Source organism: Equus quagga, chromosome 1 (genome assembly GCF_021613505.1).
Source record: "Equus quagga isolate Etosha38 chromosome 1, UCLA_HA_Equagga_1.0, whole genome shotgun sequence".
Taxonomy (NCBI): Eukaryota; Metazoa; Chordata; class Mammalia; order Perissodactyla; family Equidae; genus Equus; species Equus quagga.
The window spans coordinates 33,762,724-33,788,777 of NC_060267.1; the positions used below are offsets into that span (position 1 = coordinate 33,762,724).

General features: G+C 41.0%; 1 protein-coding gene across 2 annotated transcripts in view; it reads left to right on the top strand.

Moving 5' to 3' along the window:
• Positions 1 to 23,439, top strand: part of ITPR2 (inositol 1,4,5-trisphosphate receptor type 2) — a 467,499-nt gene extending 444,060 nt beyond the window's left edge. For both annotated transcript variants that reach the window (XM_046685544.1, XM_046685537.1), the window contains 2 exons: positions 19,868 to 20,029; positions 20,721 to 23,439. In XM_046685544.1, coding sequence (XP_046541500.1) covers positions 19,868 to 20,029; positions 20,721 to 20,807 — 249 coding nt within the window. In that variant the 3' untranslated portion in view covers positions 20,808 to 23,439. The remainder of the gene's footprint in view (positions 1 to 19,867; positions 20,030 to 20,720) is intronic.
• Positions 23,440 to 26,054: the final 2,615 nt, after the last annotated feature.

Consider the following 26,054-nt stretch of genomic DNA (forward strand, 5'->3'; position numbering starts at 1 on the left):
AGTGAAAATATCTTTATGCATCCATGTTTTTGTGTTCTTTGGATAATCCCCAGAATTGGAATAGCTAGATCATACAGTAGTTCTATTCTTAATTTTTTGAGGAATCTCCATACCGTTTTCCACAGAGGCTGCACCAGTATAAAGTCCCACCAGCAGTGTATGAGAGCTCCCTTTTCTCCACATCCTCTCCAACACTTGTTATTTCTTGTCTTGTTAATTATAGCCATTCTGACGGGTATGAGGGATATCTCATTGTAGTTTTGATTTGCATTTCCCTAATAATTAGTGATATTGAACATCTTTTCATATGCCTGTTGGCCATCTATATATCTTCTTTGGAAAAATATCTATTCAGATCCTTTGCCCATTTTTTAATTGGGTTGTTTGTTTCTTTGTTGTTGAGTTGTGTGAGTTCTTTATATATTTTGGATATTAACCTCTTATCAGACATATAGTTTGCAAATATCTTCTACCACTTGTTAGGTGGCCTTTTTGTTTTGTTGATGGTTTCCTTTGCCGTGCAGAAGCTTTTTAGTCTAATGTAGTCCCATTTGTTTATTTTTTCCTTTGTTTCCCTTGCCTGGTGAGACATGGTATTTGAAAACATACTGCTAAGACTAATGGTGAAGAGTGTACTGTGTATGTTTTCTTCTAGAAGTTTTATGGTTTCGGGTCTTACATTCAAGTCTTTAATCCATTTTGAGTTAATTTTTGTGTATGGTGTAAGATAATGGTCTGCTTTCATTCTTTTGCATGTGGCTGTCCAGTTTTCTCAAAACTATTTATTGTAGAGACTTTCTTAAAGACAAATATATGGTAAAGGTAGCAGATCAACCACCTGTCAAGCTAATATGAAAGTCAAAACACAAAAGTACAAAAAATATCTCTCTTCATGATAAGATGTTAAGAGATACACACACACACAAAAGAGGTTAAATATGATATCAAAAACATAAAATGTGGATGTCAGCCCTATGGTGTGGTGGTTAAGTTTGGCACACTCCACTTCAGTGGCCCAGGTTCACAGGTTCAGATCCTGGGTGCAGACCTACACCACTCATCAGTCATACTGTGGCAGTGACCCACATACAAAATAGAGGAAGATTGGCACAGATGTTAGCTCAGTGACAATCTTCGTCACCACCGCCAACAACAACAAAACACATAAAATGTAGTGGAGAGGGGAATAAAAGTGTAGGGCTTTTGGTAAGAGGTCAAATGTAAGAGACCATCAACTTAATATAGATTGCTATTTACGTAAGTCATTATATATGAACTTGATGGTAATCACAAACCAGAAACCTATAATAAATACACAAAAAATTAAGAGAAAGAAACCGAACACAATACTAAAGAAAGCCATCAAATCACAGGGGAAGAGAGCAAGAGAAGAAGAAAGGAACAGAGAAGAGCTGCTAAAATACCCAGAAAAAAAGTAACAAAATAGCAGTAAGTTCATATTTATTAATAGCTACTTTAAATGTCAATGGACTAAATGCTCCAATCAAAAGACATAGGGTGGCTAAATGGATAAATAAATGAGAATCACATATATGCTGCATACAACAGACGCACTTCAGACCTAAAGACACTCACAAACTGAAAGTGAAGGGATGGAAAAAGATACTCCATGCAAATGGCAATGAAAAGAAAGCTGGAGTAGCAATCCTTATATCATACAAGATAGACTTTAAAACAAAAACTGTAACAAGAGACGAAGAAGGGCATTACATAATGATAAAGGGAACAATCCAACAAGAGAACTTAACACTTGTAAATATCTGTGCACCCAACGTAAGAACACCTAAATACATAAAGCAAATATTAACAGACAAAAAAGGAGAAATAGACGGTAATACAATAATAGTAGAGGACTTTAACACTCCACTTACACCAATGGATAGATCATCGAGACAGAAGATCAATAAGGAAACATTGGCCTTAAATGACACATTAGACTAGATGGACTTAGTAGATATATACAGAACAGTCCATCAAAAAACTGGAGAATAAACATTCTTTTTGAATGCACCTGGAACATTCTCTAGGATAGATCACATATTGGACCACAAAACAAGTCTCAATAAATTTAAGAAGACTGATATAATACCAAGCATCTTTTCTGACCAAAACCCATGCCTTTTAAATCACAGCCTGCTTTATTGTTTCCCTGTACATCCAAGCATCCTCTCATTTGGGGACTATTGAGAGTGATTTCACCTTGGTTACTGTCATCATGGAGCATAGACCTCCCAGCATGGCATAAATCACTTTGCACGTTTTACCTGAATATTGCTTAACTCCAGACCCTTGTAAAAATGCAGTAGCAGTGGCAGAACACTTTTTGCCCTCTGCATCCTCCATTTTGGGCTCTACATTTATTCATCTGACATTTATTGAAAGCCTGCTATGTGCAGACACTGTTCTAAGCTCTAAAAACAAGCAAGAACTTTCACTCTATTATTGGAAACAGACAATAACCACATAATGTAGATCATGTCAGGGAATGATGAGGAAAAACAAAGCAAGCTAAAGGAGTAGAGAGGGATGGAGGTATATTAGATTGGATTGTCAAGAATGGCCTCTCTGGGGAGGTAACATTTGAGCAGAGACCTTGATGGAGTATATGAGCAAGCCTTGGAAAGAGCTAGGGATCAGCAAGAGCCCTGACAGGAATGGGCTGGACGTGAGGGAGAACCAGCAGGACAGCCCACATGGCTTGAGCTAGTGAGGAAGGCAGATGGCAGCCTAGGATGTAGGAGACAAGAGGGACAAAGACTGGATCATGCAGGGCCCCATGGGCTAGGAAAGGAGTTTAGATTTTAAGCTAGGAAAATTTATTCTAAAAAATATATCAGTGCTTTCATTTTTTTTTTTTTTTGAGGAAGATTAGCCCTGAGCCAACTGCTGCCAAGCCTCTTCTTTTTACTGAGGAACACTAGCCCTAAGCTAACATCCATGCCCATCTTCCTCTACCTTTTTTATACTTGGGACGCCTACCACAGCATGGCTTGCCAACCGGTGCCATATCCGCCCCCAGAATCAGAACCAGCGAACCCAGGGCCACTGAAGTGGAACATGAGAACTTAACCACTGTGCCACTGGGCCGGCCCTAGTGCTTTCATTTTTTGATTCAACATCATCAATTATTTGTAATACACAGAATTCACTCCTGAGAAGAAAATGGGTAGAACATACTAAGTAAGTAGTTCAATCCAGAGAACATTCACAGGCTGGTGGATTTTAAATTGCTCCTAACTCCTCAGGCAGAATTGGTAGGGGGTAAAAAGAGAACTTAAGATCACAATCCAACAGCATCCTTCTCACTTTATTCTTTTGCCATAAATATACCCTGGATACATCTTTCTGCCTTCTATGGTCATATCCTAAGTGTGTTGATAGCTGCAGGTCTCTGACTGTGTTCTGTATTCTTTAAAACCGTCCAATTGAATATCTGTTATGTATAGGTCTCATACCAGCAACAATTAGCAAAAGCAAATGCCCAATTAGCCCAGTTACCTAGACTACCTGTCCTGTAGCTTCTTCACCATGCGACTATGACACATTGCCCCTCTTGCCATCTGCAGCAGCTAATAGCCACATGGCCCACAACCAGAGGTAGTGAGCAGGGCTGGTGCCTTTTCTGACCCCAACTATTCCATTTCAATCCCAACTAGGGGTATTGCAATTCAATTCTGGTACTAACCACCCAGAGTTAGTACAGACCCCATAAGTTAGAGGGCATGATCTCCAACAAGAATGCCCTTACCTCAGACACCAACCACACTTTGGGTGTCCCCAGGCCACCTGCATTTCTGACAGGCTGGCTATAAATTCAGTGGTTCCCATGACCCCCTCAGGCTCAATAATTTGCTAGAACAACTCACAGAATTCAGAAAAACATTATACTTATGATTACAGTTTTATTATAAACGATACAAATCAAGAGGACCAGCCAAATAAAGAGACACGTGGGACGAGATCTGGGAGGGAACATAGAGCTTCTGTGCCCTCTCCCCCATGGAATCCAGGTGCATCACCTTCGCTGCACATCAGTGTGTTCACCAACCAGGAAGCTCCACCAAGACTCAGTGTCCAGAGTTTTGGGTAAGCTTTCATTACATAGGCCTCATTGATTCAATCATGGGCCACATGATTGAACTCAATCTTCAGCCTCCCTCTTCTCCCTGGAGGTTGGGCTGGCTCAAAGTCCCAACCATCTCATCAGAAGTGCTTCTTCTTTCAGACTAGCCTCCATCCTGGAGCTATCTAGGGGCCCACCAGGAGTCACCTCATTAGCCTAAACTCAAGTGTGATCCAGGAGGCTTGTGAATAACAAAGACATTTCTATCATTTGGAAATTCCAAGGGTTTAGTGTCCCGCTAGGAACAAGGAACAAAGACCAATCTGGTTCTTTGTTATACAACAGCATCGCAGCCAGGGAGGGTGACAGACCTGGGAGTGGTCAGTTGGCAGTGAGGAGGAGAGTAATGGAGGGAGAAGCAAGTTGGAGGAGAAACTTGAGATCAGAAGTTGCCCACGCTGCTATGGAGGCCATAAACATGTATATATACATGGTTTCAACTCTCAAGGTATGTATCATCTAATTGAGGAGGCAAGATACATGTTTAAATTAGGAAGCAATTTAAAAATCAGCCAGTATTCATTGTAAAATGTCTCAGGGAAGCATCTGATTTCTCATCAGCATGGAGACCTGTGTACAACAGCCAATCATAACCAGGCATTACAGTATTTCATCGACTGGCTCCATCATGTGTCGGCAACAAGTTTTACATGTAGAAATTCCTTCAGTATGTGTTTCAATTTTCTTTGTCTTCTATCAGATTGATATTCCATAAAAACAAATAATCAGGGGAATGTTTCAAAAAATGGCTAAAATGCATAAAACCTGAAGAGCCTCCGTTGAAAAATTGGGGAATTTATTTGTATAACTGCACAAAAATTAGAAATGCAGCACCTGCTGCTTGATGAACGATAGTTTCCACATTGAGTTTGTGTCCAACTGCTCTCTGACTCATGGCTGCAATTCTTGTTCGCCAAAACCTTGTGCCTTTTGTGACTTGGCATCTTATCATTATGATCAGCCAGGAGCCCTTATTCAGAAAGAGCCACCATCCTCTGGAGTTACAGTATACTACACTTTTCTTTCTATCACTTCCATCCTGGGCAGCCCGTAGCTCTGCTTCATCATTTGAAGTTTGCCTTGTTCTTCCTGCTTGAAATTACCTCATTTCTTCTCACATTTCACAGCTGCTTGGCAGCACTGTGTGTCATCACCTACAGCTGCTGGGCTCGCTGTGTTCAGGACTACATTATCCATGGACCCAGCTAGTCAGCTGTTGATGCATTGGCGGCCACGGTAAAATTCTTTTCAAGCTGTGTGCCATCCTGTAGTTCTTCCAAGTGCCAGAGCCAGCTAGACAGTGGTCACTGCTATGCTCTGTGAAACTATAATCTAACTTAGAGTTCCATCCCATTTTGACATTACACCCACCTTGCCCCATTCCAGAAGAACGTATTGGTTGGACGCGATTCAGTTTTTTTTATTCAGCATCCTTCAATCCACATGATGTTCTACTTGAAGAATCTAGTGGAGAAATTTTAGGTGCTTGATGTTAATGAAAAAGCTTGGCCTGAGTGTAAGATTTCCTTGGTGCAAGCTGGCACATCCTATTGGTCTAACTTTGAATTTATTGTTAGGTTTCTGTGTTGTGCTAACCCAAAAGAGCCTCTCCAGGTCTTTATTATGACCATGTTCCAACTCTTGGTGATAGACTTTTGAAACAGTTGACAGACTGGTACAGAGGCCAGTGATGATAAAAACTAAGGGAAAAATTTTGAATTTTATAGGGGAAAGTCATTGGAATCAAGGAGGAATTTCAGTAGAGTATTAATGTCCATCCACTTTATAAGAGAGAAAGAGAAATGGGAAATAATAAAATAAGAGTGCCAGGTCTGTACTACTCTTGTGAGAAATAAGTCAAAACCCATATTTATAGGCAATTTGCAAGTGACCAAAATACTTATGACTTCCTAGCAGATAGTACCTCAGAATCATCCTCTCAGCAATTTACATACATAACTGCGATTTTCTAATCTACAGAGGCTGCCCAGATCCTGTTACAGAAATTTTTCATTCTCCTAAATAGTTGGTCCAGATACCATAAATGATAGTCCAGGTTTTAATGGAACCCAGAGGGACCATAATTTTGACTGGAATGGTCCTCGTTATACCATTGTCTCTGCAAAATTGTTAATCCCCCTTTCATGCTCAAGTATGTTCCCCTTAGCCAACAAATTATATGATTACTCAGTGAGTGTATAACATGAGTACAGTTAAGGATTTTCTGTAAGGTTCATCCGATGATTAGTGGTGTTAAGATTTACCAGTTAGGTCTTGAATTATCTAGGGTGGTTGTTCTCAAACTTGAGTACACGTCAGAATCACCTAGAGGGCCTGTTAAAATGCAGTTTACTGGGCCCAAGCTTTAGAGTTTCTGATTCTGCGGGTCTACCATTTGGCCTAAGAATTTGCATTTTTAACCATTTTCCAGTTGCTGTTGATGCTGCTAGCCCAGCAGAGACACACTCTGAGGAACATCAACTCTTTTCCTCTGCTTGGGTAGTATTTTGAAGACAAGGGAAAGGACTTAAGGAGAGACCAAACAAGTTAAAAGAACAATTTGATAAAATGCCTTAATACCAAGGACATCAGCTAGTGAGCTGGCTGACTGCAAACTCTGTATCATCAGGCTATGGCAGGTGAAGCTCTGTGATGATAACCACATGCTGGACCCTTATGTGATTTTGACATTTGATGACCATTCATTAAACAGTTTGCTCTCAAGGGAAGAAAAAAAGAGCATTCTTTTTTTTTTTTATTCCAAAGGAGGAATTTAAGTAGACTTTTAGAAGATTTACCCTTTTCTTTGTGTGAGACAAATATATATATACACACACACATACACATATTTATATGTGAGACAAAACAGGCAGTAAAGTTCAAACAATGACGGAGGCAGTTACTAAAGCAGCTTTTAATTCCATTTGTTATTGTGTTGCATTTGACTCTGGTGATAAGACTTCTGGGAATGTTTTTCTCTAGAAATAGAGTTTTCTGTGTAGCCGTTGTGTGTGTGTGTGTGTGTGTGTGTGTGTGTGTATGTATGTATAAAATTTTCCTTGAGCTCTACATATAAATTTATTACTCTTCTTTTAATAAATTTATTATTCTTAATTCTTCTCCTAATAAGTCACATACAATGGAGATGAATACAAAGATTATATGTGAGAGAAATTTCAGGAGAGTCCTGTCAAAATATCAGACAGGACTTGCAGAAAAGCCGTTTTGATTTACATTTTAGAAAGAAATTTATCAAGTTGTAGTTTAACTGAAACATGCACTGAGCCAAATTATTACTGCTTATGATTAAAGCAAAAAATGGTTGTGTTATTTGAACCTCTGCATGGTTTGAAAATCCAAACCCCTCTCTTAGGGCTACTTTTAGAAGATGAGCGGATGAAGGCACGCAGACAGATGCTTGGGTAAAGTAGGGTAGACTCTTCTGTAAGAGTGAAGCCAAAATCTCACATCTACTCTTTCTCTGGGCCATTCTGAGTCTGATGTCACCAATAGCTATTCAATATTTTCTCAATAGTATTTGAAATATAAATGGCCCTTCCTTGTTTTCATTGATGACTCTTGGATTTTAAAGAGCAGGGCGATCTTAATGTAAACATGCTTTTCCTTGTCGTAATTGAGGAGAGTAAAATCCAACGTACATAAGTAAATACAGAATAACTGAAAGATTCTTAAAAAAATATGATTAAACCATGAACCCAGCAAAATGAAAATTGAGATAGTGACACGTTCTAAGGTCAAGAGACTTTTAAGATCAGGGTTACCTTTGGTGTATCAGGAGACCCCGTTGTCGTCCTGGTTTTGCTCTAATCTTCTGATATGTGACTTTGGGTCAGTGGTTGAATTTAAACTACTTTTAAGGCTTCCTCCATCTCTATTAGTAAGGGACATTCTCCAGTAGTGTGCTAGTTAAAGTTTAACAATCAGTTCTAGTGGTAGTGGGAAAGCTCTGATGGTAGGCATTTGCCTGTTTCCATAGTGTAAATACTCCCACAATGGCCGATTTCAAACTACCAACATGGTGTCACTGAATGCAGAGTTAGGAAACAATGGCATGACCCAGTTCTCTTCTCTGGGAGAACAGCTGTGGAGTGCTGGCCCAATAATCCATTTTAGAGGCTGAATTATCCAGTCTGTTCACATTAATCATGCTAACCAAATATTTTGAGCTCTGTTATTGCAATCTTATCCTCCAGGAGAAGGTGTTGTCTGTCAAGTGTGCCTTTCCAAACACTCAGTACTGACTTCAAAGCCCCCTTGGTTGACATTGTGGCAGCAGCTCCCTCTGCCTTACTCCTGCCACCTTTGCCAAAGCCATCATGAATGCCCACCAGGAGACAGTGGTCTCCAAATGGCAGTCTACCATGTCCGTTCTCCATACAGCAGCCAAAGTGTTCTGTTTTATTTTACGTGTGTTTGTGTGTATGTGTGTATCTGTGTCTGTGTATGTGTGCATGTATTTTTGCTGTAAACTGGGAAATGCCGTTCCTCTGCTGGGAGCCAAAATCTTCCTTGGCTCCCACTGTATACAGTGCTTTCCATAACTGGTCCCAGTCTACTTCTGGTACCTCATCTCCTACCACTCCCTGTCTCTCACTTGGTACCACACTCCAGTTACACCAACTTTCTTTCTGTTCTTCAAATATGCCAGCATCATTTTCAGCCTTGGGGCCTTTTTATTACTGTTCCCTCTGCCTGAAACTCTGTCCCATAGTCTCTGTGCAGAACTATCTCCTTCTTGTCAGTCAGACATCACCTCCTCAGAGCAACCTTCATGGTCTACACAATCTACAGTCGCTCCCTCTCTTCCCAAGATAATCTTTCAAATTACCTTTTTTTCGTAGTACTCAACCTTATCTGAAATTATTTCCTTTATTTTCATTTGTTATGATCTCCAAACCCTTCCTCCCCATCATTCACCTTCCATTAGAATGTAAGCTCCGTGACAGCAAAGACCCTTGCTGAGCTGTTCAGTGCTTTAACCAACACATGGAACAGTATCTACAACATAGTAGGTGCTCATTAAATATATTAGAAGAAAAGGAGGAAGAAAAGGAAGAAGAAAAGCTTTTTGCTTTGGATTGATAAAGAAAGGGGTATTCTTCATACTAATAAGGTTTTACTGAAAAATTCAGGTTACTATATTCATTTGCACCATATACAGCTCCTAATCCTTCATCTGTTTTACCAACAATATATATGAAATGTCCTTAACATACAGATTCTATCAAATGGAAGAAGCAAGAAGAAATCAGAAACAGGTACTGCCCTCAAAAGGGCTTATTAAACCAAACAGTTCACAGATTTCTCCTCTGTGTAGTTGATGACCCCATAATTAATTAATTACATCATAATTAGTACATAATTATATATTATAAAGTGTAATTATTCTATAGTAATTAGTTAGCTGTATGACTTGGATAAGGACCTTAGCCAGTCTACTTTAAAGTTTTATCATCTTTCTTCTGGACAAAACTGGCCAGTGTTAAAATAGCACTTGGCTCTTTTAATTCCTTGACACTTATACCAGTTGTGGTTCTTTAAACAATAGCAACTGGCACTGGTTATCTTAGGGAGAAAGGGAATTTGTGGAACGGATGTACCAAATTAAGAAGAAAGTGACAACCAGGCTCACTGTGGGTAGAAGGCAAGCAAAGTGAGCTGACCAGAAGGTCCTACCTGGGCTGGAGGGAAGGTGCTGCTGCCACGGCTCCTGTGCCCTGGAAGTTGGCCCTGGCACTGATGGCATCACTACAGCCAGAAGTAACTGCTGCGACCATTGTGAACAAAGGGTATTCTGTATTGTCCTTGCTTCTTGGCATCACTTTCTCCACATCAAAATCTCAGGCAGGAGCAACCCATGTGTCACTCTTAGGTCATGTGACTGGGCTCTGGCTGTCACAGGGAGGACAAATAGGGTATCAGCCTTTTCATCTTCTATGGCAGGACACTGGACCCAGCCTTCCACCGCGACTCCACGGTGGTGGTTTCCTCAAGCACAGGAAGGACTACAGATGCTGAGTAGCCAAAAGTTGGATAAATGCCCACTTGAGTATTCAATACTCTGTTCAAAATACTTTGCTCCAATCTCACCATGACGAAATCTCCAGTTTATTTCTATCCTGGTGAGATTTGCAAATGTTCATACTTCAAATTATTTGCAGAAGAAAATAAATATTTATGTTCTTTGATAAAGAGGCTGAGAGAGTAATTTAAGATATTAAATATGGAAATTAATAAATTATAAGATTAAGAAAGTGTTAAAGTCCCAAGGATAAACATATAGATCAACTGGAGTTATGAATTGACAGGAAAAGAAAAACACAAACAGGAAGGGAAGTGACTGGCTCTAAGGAAGTCCATAGGTAGGACCTTGGAGACATCTGGCATCCCTGACAGTCTCCTCTGATGCACAAGCTTTACTTCTTTCTTTCTTTTTCCTCTGTGGTCAGAATCTTTCCCACTTAATAGTTCTTTAGGAAAAACAGCAGTAGGGATCTAGGAGAATACTGGGGCAGGCCCTTGGCTTTCTTGAGCGCGCCGCACAGCTGATTGGCAAACAAGATCCCCAACACTGCATCATCAACCCTTTGACTGATTGGATTCCAGTCCCTGAGTCTGGTACTGCTGTCTCTCTTGGAACCAGCTGGCCAATGGCACAAAACAGCTCCAGCTGCTGGACTCCACTCTCCTCTCTGAGCGTTCCCTACCTTGCTTGCTGCTCACAGTTGGATCCAGTGCCCCATCCTCCATAGCCCCCCAGCAACCCCACATCATAGGTGCCCCACAGCCAGTGCCCTTCTCCACCTTAGTGTTCCCATTTCCCCACCTAGCAATCCTGCTAGTTGTTGACAAGAGGCCTGTTGCTCCCCAGCTGCCCTAACCTGCCATTGATCCAGACTCTCTTAGTCCTCCTCAGCCATGGTCCACTCTTTCTTCTCACTGTGGCTCCATTCCTGGGTGCCCATCAGCTGGGAACAGATCAGGAACTCACCATTCGCAGAGCTAGCTGATGTGTCCTGTAGACTCTGAAGGGCAAGGTGAACTGAGTCAGAGATAAGAAAACTAGGACCAAAAGAGAATTCATAAGCAATTTCACTTCCGTGGATAGCCACTGCCCTCCCAATGTAGACAGTCAAGAAATTGCTAAGAGAGGGAGCATTGGGAAGGAAGGAAAAAGGAGGAACAGACAAGCAAGGTAGGTTCTCTGGGGCTGAGGTCTCTGCTCCCAGTCCAACCTGTTGTCCCCAATGGGACCACACACTCACCACCATGGGCACAAAGCTAAGCGAAAGGGTCCTCATCACACTTTGTAGCAACACCTGTTTTTCCAGGTCACTGCTGAGAGCCCTGCTTTTCAAAATTGGTGCATTTTCAGATTACTGTGATGGGTAGGCCTTGAAGAGCACAGTTCTGTCAAGCCCCCAGATAGCCGAGGCCCACCATCTGGCATACAGACCACCCGTCAGGCATGACTTTTTGGTCTGCCTAGTGCATGCTGTGCCTCTCATCCATTGCAGGAGGCCTCAGTCCTCGCTATTGGCTAACTTTACCGGAATCTAGTCCCCTCACCAGTCTGGAAACGCTCTAAGGACAGGAATTTTAACTTATGAGTCTCTGCAATTCCAGAGCCCGACATTCTTCCTGACACTCTTTTGTATAAGTTTGTTGAACTATTTTGATCCTCTTTTCAGCAGAGGGGGTCCACATTCACCTGCTTCACTCTGGCTCCCTAAGGTGAGGAAGCCACAGGGAGAGGGGCCTGCACACTTTCAACTCTGCAGAGGCTGGAGCCTGCAAGACCATGGTGCCCTCCCGCACGTCCGCACTGGGAACAGGTCATTCCTGGCTCCCACCACAGCCATGCTGCATGTACAACAAGGGGCCTGGAGAAGTGGACTGGCCAAGGCCCTCCCAGCTGTAACTTTTTGATTCCAAACTGTGGCCCTGCTGAGATCAGTAACCCTGTTAAGTCATTTTCATCCCAGCACTGCCTGCCTTCATCTGCACTTTTATTGGACCTGTTTTTCTCTCTGCCTTTTGGAGCAATGACTAGATTAAATAGGCCTTGTCCCTGGAAGGCTCCCAGGCCAGCAGTCCCCTTCCCATCAACACCCTGGAGGTGGTGTCATGGGAAAGGAGCCAGGCAGGAGCACAGCAGTGGTTCCAGTGGCTGTTTCTTGTTGAGCATTGTTAGTTGCCATGCACATCTATAAGGTAAGGGCTCCAACCACTGTGCATGTTGCCTCAGCTTCCAAGGATACTTTATATTCATATAGGGCTTTATAATGTTCAAACCCCATTCACATACGTAATGCAAACTGAGCATTTAGATTTTTAAAACATTTGAAGGTATGACAATGGCACTGTAAGAGGATTTGTTGTTTTACAAAATCATTCAATACAGATTTGCTTTGGATAACTAACACATTTAAAGTTGCTCAATCCACACAACTTTGGTACTCTACTACATTTTCAGGAACCCACCAGTTGCAGAAGGAAGATACAAGGAGATAGAGAAGGAAGACACAGTTAATAAGGGCCAGCAAATGAATCTTCCAGTCCTATAACATGGTATTTTTCTAATGCAGCAAAATTTACTCTTCTTCCCTGCCTCTTTTTAGAATGAGTTATCGAGGTTTTCATTTATTTGTCAATCCAGGCATATAGTGTTTTAATTTCAAGATACAGCTGGATCCTTTCTCTCACCTTCAATACCTAAAGTTTATCAAACAAGAGTATGTTTTCATCCTTCCTCATGAACCCAGAGCCTCCATCTGAACCTCTACAAGAACCAGTCTTTTTATTGCCTCCATTGAACAACACTTGTCATATACAGGTGCGATGTTCACTAGGAAACTGGCCAGAAATCCAGATGTCAATGTTGTGGGTGTCTTTTAATTTTTTGAGATAATACCTAACCTGCCAGCAAGGCCGCCATGTTGGTATGCGGGTGAGAAGCCCGCCATGCCCCCACTTCATTGAGCAGAGACTGGGATGGACCGCGTGAAGTACTGCCCCTTAACCACACTTCGGGAAGAATCTTTGTTCCAGGTTATCTTCCTAGGTCTGAAGTTCCAGGAAAGCAGGAAGGGTCCTCAGGTACCTTCCAATAAGTAAGTAGCTGCATTGCTAGTGTTCCTCTTGAGAGCCACTGCTACTGACCTCTTCAGACCAATAGTGCAAAAAGAGGAATGCAGTGGGTCATGCTGAGGCTGTGGGGAAAGAGTTATATTTTAGCCTCAGATGCCTTGCAAATGATTTTAGAATGGGAAATGCAGTAGAAACCTAAGGCTTAGAATAGGATGGTAACCAAGAAAAACCTTAGGTGAAGGTACTTATTAAATGGTTTATTGATATTCCATTACAATGTAATACAGTACATGGTATGTTCAACACGTTGCCCCTCATTAGCGACATTTCAGAGCCCTCTGCAAAATTGCCATGCATGTTGAGCACTGATGCTTTTCCATCAGTCACTGCACATGCATCTCTGATACAATGCCTGGAAGGTTTGTATTTCTGATTTTCAATAAATAAAGCTTTAGCATATCCTAGAAGAAGTAATCAAGGGGGCTCAAGTTATAAAATATATTTATATATCTAAAACTCTCACAGAAATCTCTGTTGTCTTTGGGAAGTTCAGAAGCTAAGCATTGACATCTCCATTAGGCATGGAGAAGTAGTCCAGTGCAGAAGATTTCCAATTACACAGCGTGGAGGCCAAAGCCTGGCTCAGCCACTTACAACACCTGTGTGACCTTGGGCAAGTAACTAATCCTCTTCCTGCGTCAGTGTTGTCATCTGTAAAATGGGGATGGTAACAGTCTCTATCTATGGAATTGTTATGCGTATTGGCCATTGTATGACTAGGTAGCCAACAAATGGGATCTATTACTATAATGTATAATACAGTGCTTGCTTTCTCTGTAGGTTATATGCAGGCAACTTTTAATGCGTACCTAGTAGAACTACAGAGACATAAGACAATTTCTCCAATGTTTGGCTCATGGAAATCAATCTCATTTCTTCTTATCGTTCTGATGTGGAGAGAAATTATTGCAGTCTTTACATTTCCTTGAGCCTGTGGTCCATTAAGCATCAACAGGCATAGATTGTGTAAGAGCTATTCCACTACGTAAGATGGAAGAACTCGTCCAGAAGTGGAAATCCGGTTCAGGGATGTCTGCCACCATAGTGTTGTAAGACCTCAAGGAAGCCTAAACTTTCTAGGTTTCAGGCTGGGCATTTGTAATACACTGAGCTTGGGTTATGTGGTTTCGAGATTGCTTCTAGTCTAAATGCTATGTTTCTGTTTGCTCACTTGGCAAGCTTGAGGCTTATCTCAGCAATTTGATTTTTAAAGTTTTCCTTGCATTCATAGCTCACAGAATGATAGCTAGAAGATACATAGAGACCACCTGGGTAACATTCTGGTTTTACAGATTAGGAAGTGGGGACTCAGAGAGTAAGTCTTTTTTTCCCCTTTATATCACAGAGCTAGTTTTTGGCTGAGCTAAAACCAGGACCCAGGTGTCCTAACTCCTAGGTCAGTGCTCCTTCCATTATACCACATTGCCTCTTTCCCACCAAGGGGGTATCACATTTACATGTGGTGATGCCAAATATGAAAACATAGCATAGCTAAGCTTTGACTGACACTGACGACCTAATCATTTTATTGTGTAACTACAAAATTAAATAAGGCAAATTGATCTAACTGTTGAAAGGACTATTTGAAAGATTATTATACTTCTATCTATCAATCTTCTAGTCATCTAGAAAGATACATTATTATCAGAATTTAGGAATAGCAAGAGGGTTATGGTTGGCATGCTCTGTGTCCTAAAGGGACTTCTCAGAGACATGACTAGTTCATCTTTAGGCTTTGCAGTTTAGAAACCTTGAGAAACTCTGTATTTCCACTCACCAAGTTACTAGGATCTTACTTTGTAACCTCAGAATCTAACAGTTAATCTGCAGCTTCTCTGACTTTATACTACCTTGTGGTCAAATATTTTCATTCCTGGTAAAATAGGGAAGTGATTTCATATTGACTAACCAAAGTCAACATGGGAATCTACTAGTCATGTGCATGATCACAAGATGTACATAGTATAGATGAGTAACCGAGAAATAACAAATCAAATCCAACTACTTCGTTAGATGGTGGGCACATTACAAGTCGCCGTGGTGAGGAAGTGGTGTCCTGCTAACCAGTCACTGTTCTGCGTGTCTGTCCTGCGGTTCTGGTTTAAACAGAAGTCTGGGGTCTCACATTTTGTGCCCTGCTCTGGCTGAGCCTTCTCTGGAAGCCACTCATTGCGCCATTAGAGCAGAGGGATGAACTTTTGAGAGTTTAATTGGGAGCCACTTTCTATGAAAAAGTATATGCAGTATTTATTCTGAGGACGTTCTTGTATTTGAGTTAATTTTGGTGAAAAGAATGTACTTTTTTCACTAATTTTGAATAAACACCAGTTGTAAAAATTATTTTTAAAAGACAAGCTTTATTCATAAAAAGAGGGCAAAAAACAATCAATTTAGGTGGGTTATTTTTTTCCCATTTTTGTGAGAGGTGTAAAACGTTCAATGCAGGTCCCTGGAGAATTAGGAAAAGGAACCAAATTATATACACAGGAAGGGAGAAATGAAACAAAAAGCAGAAAAATAGGAGAGAAAAGGCCAAGGAAAAACAGACAAAAATAGAAAGATACACGAAGTGAAAGAAAGATGAGAAAAACCAAAAGAGGGTTAGAAGAATGATTTTTAGGGACTAAGAGAAAGGGCAATAGAGCCGTGTGGCTTCCTGCTGAGCACTTAAGCAAGGTATTTTCATCCTTCTCTGACTGAAGTCTTCTCTCCACCAAGACTGTGAATTCCATGAACACAAGACTTTGCTGGGTTTTACTCACTATTGTTTTCCCCAGTGCCTAGCACAGACAGAGTAAACACAGTAAGAATTGGTAAACGAGTGGATGAACAAAGGAACAAGTGAAGAAAATGTGTAGGGGAATAGAGTCCTGTGGCCCAAAGAGCTGCCTGTTGTTTCCTCAAAAGCAGGAGGCCACGGACTGGGCTGATCCCGGCCCCACTTCTTTGGAGGCAGTTTCACAAAGTCTCACCCTTGTTCTCTTTGACAGTCACAGTCTACTAAGCATTAGAACAAGATTTTGCCTCTGCTTCTTTTGGAAACTTTCTGCAAGTTGATGTTTTCACCATCCTCACCTTGGGTATCACTATAACACCTGGTACCTTGTCGCCCTGGGTCCAGCTGTCTGAGGCTTTCAAGCCCTGCTGTTCTAACAGCCCTCTCCTGGAATCCCTGTCCTGTTACAGACCAACTCTGCTTTCCCAGAATGCTGCCTTCTTGGCTCTCCTCTTCTCTTTTTAGACTCCTGGTGGCAGCTGCCTATTTTCTCAACCCCTCTGTACTGAGGGCCCTAGAAGAAGGTTAGCAGACTCGGCTGCCTATAGCCAAGAAATCATCACATCTTCACCCTCACATGAAAAGGCATTTTTCAAGCCCTTCCCATCACTGTCCTCTAATACCACCTGGTCACTCCTGTAATTCATCACAGAATTTGGCCCTTGGCCACCCACAGCCTCCTCATCCACCCCAGTTACTGACCTCCTTCAGGATGACTTCATGGGCTTTGTGCATGATTCATCCAAAAGATGAGCCTTTGCAAATTCAGTGATTTTTTTTAATTGTAGTAAAATATACATAACACAAAATTGTCCACTTTAGCTATTTTAAGTGTACAGTTTTGTGTCATTAAGTACATTTACATTATTGTGCAACCATCACCACCATCCATCTCCAGAAAACTTTCATCTTCTCAACTAAACCTCTGTATCCACTAAACACTAACTCCCTAAATTCACTGGTATTTTATCAGATTTAAGGCTCTCTCACCTAGAATTTTCCTTTCCTGAGGTTATTCTATCTTCAGAATTTTGAATTTTATTATTCCACGTTTTGTCCATAGTATCCTATCCTGTCAAGAGACCTCGATGCAGATAGGTCAGTGTTGGGATCCCAGCTAATTCATTTGCTAGCCTCAGTTTCTTCATTTGTAAAATTCAGGTAATAGGTAGTATTGTAGATAATATAGATACTAAATAGATAACAGAACTTAAGTTCATTGGATTGTTGAAAGGATGAAGCACTTTTAGAGCTTTTATAGAACAGGTCTGCTCTTCTCCAGCCTTCGTACCAGTCCACACACTAAAGTTTCTCACTTCAACCACTGCTTTGCTGATATTCCTAGCTTCTCCACACCTTTGTCTTTCTGATACCCCTTCCAGGGGACACACCATCCTGTATCAGTCCAGCTCTCTGCCTCAGCTGCACATCCACCTGGACTGTTGGTGAACAACGGTCTTTGCTGGAGTCATTACAAGTCACAGTCTCCCACTCTGCTGGGTCATCCATCCTGCCCTGCAAGCAGTCAGTGGGCCTCTATTTGGTTTCTTCCTCCCATTCCCCACAAGTCATTTCAGGACTTTCCCTTCCACTCCATCTCCCTACCCCACTACTACCCCAGTGATGATCATTTATCTTCTCTGTCTCCATGGACCAGAGTTCTTAAACTTAAGCGTACATAAGGGTCATACATGTCTCCTAAGAGGTTCTGATTTGGTAAGAGGTGGTGGGGTTGGAATCTGCAATTTTAGTAAGCAACCCCAGGGGATTTTGATATACACCATGCACAGTTCACTCTTTGTGGAGGGCTGTGCTAAGCCACAAGCTTCTTGAGAGCAGACATCTTGTCATATCTGATTTTCATCTCCAAATACCTGACAATAGATGTGGAAGTATTGATTGAATGAATGAATCTGACTGTCTCTCTACACTTCAGAAAAAGTTACCATTCTCCTTTGAAATGCTAATTAGCTACAGCTATTTAAAAGCAGTTTAAAATTCTTTAATATGTTGTTTTTTGGGTTTGGGTTTTTTTTTTTTTCTGGCTGAGGAAGATTCACCCTGAACTAACATCCATGCCACTATTCCTCTGTTTTTTAGTGTATGGGCCACCAGCGCAACATGGCCGCTAACAGAGCAGTGTAGGTCCACACCTGGGGAATGAACCCGGGCCACCAAAGCGGAGCACACTTAAGTTAACCACTAGGCCACCAGGGCTGGCCCTAATATGGTTTTCTTAATTGAAGAATAATTGACATGCAATATCCAGTTAGTTTCAGGTGTACATCATAATGATTCAATATTTATATACATTATGAAATAGTGGCTATCGGGGGGAGGTTTGGGGCTGCAGGCAAAGTAGGTGAAGGGGATTAAGGGGTGCAAACTTCCAGTTATAAAATAAATAATTCACAGGGATGTAATGTACAGCATAGGGAATATACTCTTTAACATGTTTTATCCTTATTCCTTTACCAGCCCTTTTCACTGCCATTGGGGTTAGGGAACTCTAAAGAATTTGTTATTCTCTGACTAGCAACAGCTACCACAAAAAGCTAGCCCAAGGACCAGGTGAGATCAAGACAGAAGGGTAGTGATACATAGGTTGGGCCTTTCCATCTACCTTAGGGAAGGAAAGCACTCTGATAATTTTCATTCTAGGGATCCTCCAGGCAGAAGTCATTGTAGCCACTGCCATGGGCTTCTCTGGATTGGAAAGAATCTTAAGCAGGAAGCTCACTGCTAGGGATGTTAGGAGAAGATGACTTAGAGAAATAGACAGGTAAATAGAGATACAGACTGACATACTCAATCACTGCTGGAAGGGCTTACCTGGCTTCAAATCCTAACTCTGCCATTTACTAGCTTGTAACATGGGTAATTAAACTGTTGGGGCCTCTTGTTTCCTCATCTGTAAAATGGGGACAATATGATTTATGTTGCAAAATTTTTTGAGGATTGAAAAATGTAGCATAAGTAATGCACAGTGATTCTATGATATTAGGCAATCAGGCAGAGTTTGCAAGAGGGCTAGGTATCTGGTTAAACTGACTGTCTCTACTACAATGAAAGGGAAACACACACACACACACACACCCCTATACCCAGTCCACCTAGAAAAACAGAAGTGGTACCAGCATTGCCCTCTGAGGAAGTCTAAGTCTGAAACCTCACCCTCACTGTAATAAAGTGTTTTCAAAGGGACCAGACAGAGTAACCAGGGGCCATGCCCTCCCACTTCTCTCTTCCCTGAGTGGAGCTCAGAGCCTGTCTTGGGGAAGTGGGAGATGAACTAGCGTGGGTGGCTGGAACTGAAACATTTCTTTCACTACCCTCTTATTTCACCACCCCTTTCTCTTCTGTGCCAGGGGCAAGGAGAAACAGCTCATGCCTACACTGTACCCACATACACTTGGATCTGCTCTCCCCAGCCTCCAGACCATACCTCACATCATTCATCAAGGTTCACTGATCGCCCACAGGGTTCAGGGTGCTCTTCTAAATGCTTTATCCGGGACCTCCCTGGGAGTCCATAAGAAGTTTGTTCCAAAATTTAAGATCTTCCCGCAGCTCATGAAGACCAATGTCTAACCCTCACTTCATTCCCACCCTCAGCCCCTCTCCACCCCTGGCCAGAAAGAATACCTTTTGCTTTGAGTGCTAAGAAACGCTGACTTCAATGTTAACGATAATCAGCACCTATAAACATTCTTTACAGAACTTCAGGCTCCCTTCCATATTCATTCCCTTGTTCCTGAACATTTATTTGCTTTTAGGAGAAGAATTTGGACTGGTTTCCTCGGATGCGAGCCATGTCTCTCGTTAGCAATGAAGGTGACAGTGAGCAAAATGAGATTCGGAACCTACAAGAGAAGTTGGAATCGACCATGAGTCTGGTCAAACAGCTGTCGGGTCAACTGGCAGAACTCAAGGAGCAGGTCAGTGCGCTCAGTGGAGCTGGGTGGGGGGGAATCTTTCACCTCTCTGAGCTAGGGGAGACCCAGAGACTCCTGGGAGCAAGATTGTTATCCACAGAGGATTGCAAATTCCAATCAGGAAACCCCATGCTGTGCTGTAAGAACCACATCTCATCTTCTACTTATCCCACCTCCCCATCTTATGTGACATTTCTTCCTCTATGGAGGGAGGAAGGAAAGAACAAATGTCAAACACAAAGACCTCTTTGGACTTTTTGATAGAAAATCCTCTTTTCTGCCATCATAGCAATTACTAAACTCATCGGAAAGGCAGATCATCCTTAGTATCTGTCATTTCGATGCTATAATCAACACCTTCACCATGTAAAATTGTTAGCATTAGTAAAAATAATATCAAAAATAAGCATGGTAGCCGTTAAAATGACTATGGGGACAGCAATGATTGTGTGACAAGCAAAGGCTGCTTTAAAAGAACCATGGTTCCTATTTCTTAGCCACAGAGAGGGGTTTGCTTTTTGCCTCTGTTATGGAAATTCACTTAAAAAAATATTTTCCTTTTTTTGATAAATATATGGTATATGATGCCAGACAGACTGTAGGTACTTGGGAAATACTAACCCCCAACTGTGTGGCCCACCAGCACTGCGAAAGAATGAGAAAATCAGCTGAACACACTCTCTTTTCCCCCCAGATGACAGAACAAAGGAAGAATAAGCAGAGACTGGGCTTTCTCGGATCAAACACACCCCATGTGAATCATCACATGCCACCACACTGATACCATGGGGGGAAGCCGTGACTAGCCTTTCATCAGTGTCCTGCCTGATCACTGGATAAAGAACTGAGATGGAGGGGAGTGAACAGTGCCTATTGTTGAAGAGTTAAAAACAACCAAGTGCCAAGATGTTGAGTGGTTTAGCTCCGAGAACAATTTATAACTGTGTTTTCATGGTTGAGAAGACCAAACTTAAAATGCAGCCACTAGCAAGCACACATCACGCATTCTTAATGCAACGTGAAGTAGCTTGCTCAAACGCACGGAGGGACAGGGAGAGGCAGGGTGGAAGGAGATGCAGCTTGGAGAGAACTGCCTTTTGCTAAATCGATAAGAGTCAGTTTTGTCTTAAACACTGACTGCAACCTTGGTCATGGTTGATTGGAATTTTATTTCTTTTAATTACGGCATATAGGTCAGTGATGCAGGAAGTCCTTTGGTGGCTAAGTTTTACTAAGGAAAATAACTAAAAAGATTAAAAATGAGAGTTGCAACGAAAAATGTTAATGCTTCCAAACTGTAGCTGTCACAAGGCAATTTCCTTATTTATAACATGCAACATAATGGATTTACAGCTCTAGGAACTTAGTGCTTCGGAGTCTAGGCCCCTCACACTGACAACACAACTGGAATGTGATTCCTTTCTCCCAGATTCAGAGAGTCTCTGTCAGTATGGAGCGCAAAAGGAGATTTTCATATAGCTTGTTAAAAACATGTTTTAAGTCATGTATAGGCTAAGATTTTAAAAGATCTGGGGAAGAAAAAGCTGACAGTAAGCCCCAGGGAAGAATTTTTTGAGAACATATATATGCTATTAAACTATATTGAGATTAATAAATGAAAACGCTTAAAGGTGACAGGAAATATTGAGAAACTTATGATGGTGGCATTGCCTTTTATAAATATGGAGTAAAAGCTATTTGATTCATGTTTGCTGTGCTTAAGGAACTGAGTGGTTTTATTTAACCTGTTCTTGCAGTTAGGAAAAAAAATCCAAGAAATTTATTGAATGCTCGAAAAAATGCAGCATTTCAACTGCCTATTTTAAACTATATCAGTAAGAGCTTTTGGAAAGGTAGAAAGATAATAATCTCTTCCCCAAATTGTTTTTGTGTTAAATTATGCAGCCAGAATTTGTGGAAGAAGAGAATAACCTGCCATGCTCATCTTAGTCTTAGAGACTATGCTTTTAGAATGTTAAAACAAAATTCAGATAATGAAAGTGACAGGAGAACTGCTGTGTGGCAAGGAAGCAAGGCATGTGACACCAGATCCTGGGGGATGCTTTGCAAATTGACCTTCTGGCCCCTGCCCCCTCAAGAACAAAACATTGCCTCCAGAGTCTTTAAACTCTCAAATTATTACCACCGAGGTTTAAGGTCCAGACAAGGTTTGCTATGACCATTGTTAAGGCTTTTGGATTGTTTTAATATAGTTTAAGCTATTGGCTCCTGAAATTCTCAAATCATGATCTAGGTAGATTATAAAGGATGCCTGAATCAATCCTTCTTCCACACACTGTTAAAATGTAGACTTGGAGAGAAGCTGTTGAAGCCGAGAGCAACAAATTTTTGAACTGAATCTACAGGTACCACCTCCACCCCCAGTACCTCCCCAGGTTAAGAATTCTTCACTCTGACATGACAGTATTTTTCCTGACCAGTCACTGAAGGACTATGATCCAAAAATACTAAGAAATTGGGATATATATCTGCATGCAGGACAGAACTTTGAACCCAGTAGGCATTCAATAAATGTATGAGAAATTCCACTGTCATTCAGTTACCCTTAATTCTTTATTAAAACTTTAAACTCTCTTACATATTTGATTTTTTTAAATGGCTTCACCAAAATTGAAGTAGACCAAAGCATCCATTTTTTTAAATCCAAGACCATCATTGTTATTACAGGATTAGACGAAGTACACTTTAAAATATTTTAATTAGGCAGAGAGTTTTGCAGGTAGGGAAAAGAAGAGAAAGATGGATGGCTACATTTCGGTATAGGAACCTAACTCTGAGCACAAAATAAAATATTTCTGATGTCTGAACATTAAGAGAATAAATTAATTTGTACAGGTGAGAGCAACCTGTCTTTTAGATGAACTATCTCATCTTTTCTTACACTGTGATAGTTCTTTTTTATAGAAAATAAGTCATTGGGTATATAACCGCTATCAAGAAATGGCCTAACCTCTCCAGCCACGTGTAGTGGCAGCTCTCTGTTTCACAGCATATCGTCTCCCACGGGAAGTATCCAAAAGAGACTGCAACCAAGAAGTCTCTTATTTAATCAAAAGTGAACTATTTCTCAGTTGTGTTTCTCTTTCTTTCCTGCCTAGATGCTTAGAGATTACAAAGCAAAATAAACAAAAACAAGGCAACAAAAAAGCCATTTTCCAGGCTATTAAATTCATGATAGAGAAGATAGTTGTGGGAAATTTGACACTGGCTATAAATTTATATTTGTTTTGTATATGTTTGTTAATGCAACTGGAATATTTGACCTAGGTGAGTCTCAATTAACATTCTCATATTTATATAGTGATATTAAAATAAATACAATTATTTTGATTTTGATGTTAAGGGAAATGTTTTATTATTTAGTTATTAAAATTCATATTGGTTTAAAAGTATCAGTTTCTGCTGAACATAATTTTTAATTTCAAAAGGATTTTATTCCTCTACATGCTCCATTCTGAAGCCCAAGAGTTTCATGCAAGTATGTTTCCTTAATTAAAATATCAATATTAAATGAGAACAACTGTTTGTATCATATGACTATAATGTTAATAAATAAATTATACACAGGTAAAATTTAGCATAGCTTTACCCCTTAAAAAAGTTAGTTTAGAATCGGGCTTATTTTCATTTCATATTGAAATTTTTCTGTTGGTGATGAGGATGCAGTTTCTAGTAGATTGTTGATAATATCAGGAAGATACTTCATTCAAGCCAGAACCAATTGTGTACTTATTTCCATATTCTCAGCCCCCAGCTCATTGCTTTGGCTACCCTTCTTAGTTTATAGTTGTTTTATTGCAAACAGCAATGCAGGAGGCCCCACCCCCTCCCGCCACACCCCACGGCTGAGAATGAGCGGAGAGGCTGGAGAGCTGGAGAGTTGGGGGAGGGAAGGTAAAGACTGGGACTTCACTAGGGTTAGGGAAAAGAAAGAATAAATAGTAGATAAGACAAAAAGGGCTTACCCTCTGGCGCCCAGCTGAGTGCGACATAAGTGAGTAAATATTTCACAGGCATGATGATGTAACAGATCACAGACTCAAGAGATAACCTTTAAACATGCAGAGAACAGTGCTTTGTGGAGAGCAGCTATAACAGGCGTGATCTCTCCAGCTGTTATTAAATCTTTAGGGAATAACAGATCGGCATAGTCTGACCAACAGACCCGTTCAACATGTTACAATGCAAAACGGAGTAGAGCAGACATCTTAAACACAGATGCCTACAGGAGCCAGGCAGGTGACAAAACTGGAGTTATGAGGTGCACACCGTATGTAGGGAGTGGGGAGGCTGTGGTGAGCTTTCTATTTGCCAAATTTGGCAACCAATTCCAGTTTTTAGAAAAAGCCTAAGGCCAGTTGAGGCCGACTAGTCACTCATTTGCTCTCTCTGAAATAATTGTTTAAAAAGCCATCCCATTTAGAGGAAGAAAACATACAATACCAAAAGCCAAGCAGAGGAGCAAAAATGCATGTGAAACTTGAGAAATCTGAAAACAAATTCAGGTATCATCTCTGGACTGGAGTGTTTCCACAGACTTGAATAATTTATAAAATTATCATACCAGTAGTTTTCATATCACCAGCAGCCTTTTTTTTCCTGCAGGAGAGGATTACTATATTTGCCTCAAAAAACATGATTCTAATATAATATGTCAAGACCAGATAAGTATAATTTATAAATTATTATTAATAAAATTGGATTTGTATAACTTTTTTTGTGTTTTACTTTAAGTGCTGTCTTTATTTCTTACCATGTTTCTAAATAATATATCCATTGGTATGAAAGTCATTATTAATGCTATTATATGTAGCGAGACATGGGGGACAAATAGTCTGGTGACCTGAACCACCTTGATGAGCCAATCCAGATGGACAACTGTGCTCACCATTTATTGGGAATTGTCCAAATCCCCGCTTGCCCAACACCTCCTGGTATATCTACATTGTGTCTGAGACTCAATGTGGGCTCAGTGGGCACAGGCCATTGGTCGTCTAGGATCCCCTGGCTCTTAACACTCAATGCTTCAAATGATAGTTCCTCTCAGAAGAGAACGAAGCATGTGACAGTTGAAATCAAGACAAGTTGCACGAATCACATGCAAACCGTAAACAGAATTCTTTGCTCATGTGGGTGTTTTTCAGTGTGCCTCAATTCCTTGAAGCAGTGTGGCAAGGATTGTTTTGTTTTTGTTTTTGTAATCAGAGGAAAGGTTGAAGGAGAATGGGTAATGGGTTCCTCTTCCAGGGAGAGTAATTGGCATGAAACGCAAGGGCATGTATGTGAAGGGGAGTGGATGGATGTCCGCAAGTTACCCTGCCTTTGAGTGGTCAACCGCGGTGCTTTGAGGAAGGAAGTCTTAGGAAGGCCTTAGTCTGTGTACTTTAGCCTCTCTTCTGTCCCTCCCAACAGCAGAGGTGCTGGCACATCACATGGAGCCTACCACATGGCAAACAAACAAACAGAGAGACCAGACTTGATGCAGGTAGAATATTTATAGGAAGGGAGATTAGTTATTGAACTCAGTTTGACTCAATTTAACAGAAATTCTGGTTTTTATATTTCCATGTGGATTTTCCCCTAGATTAGCCTGTTCCCTTTTAACTCTGGTCCTTAGGGTAAGATCAGCTCCAGGTAGAGTTGCCGTCCTCACAGCTGTGGAAATGTGGATACAGGTGTGGATTTCCTTTGCAATCCACAGCAGCTCATCCTTCCAAAGTTCTCCTCCCCTCAAATCTCTTGCATAACAAAAAACTTCTTCTGAAGCTGCTCCCTGTTCTAATAACTATGCTTTTAGTTTTGTCTTTATTATTGTCTTCACTTTGGACAATTGTATTCATCTTTACATATGCCATAACCTGTTCCTTCTTCTCTTCCAACGTGGATCAGATGTTTCTTTGTGATCCTGGTCTTCGCAGCAGTATACTCAAATAGAAATTCTATGAACACAATACCTTAAAAATAGACTCTGCTGTATAAAAATATTAATGTATTTTATATCAGTTAA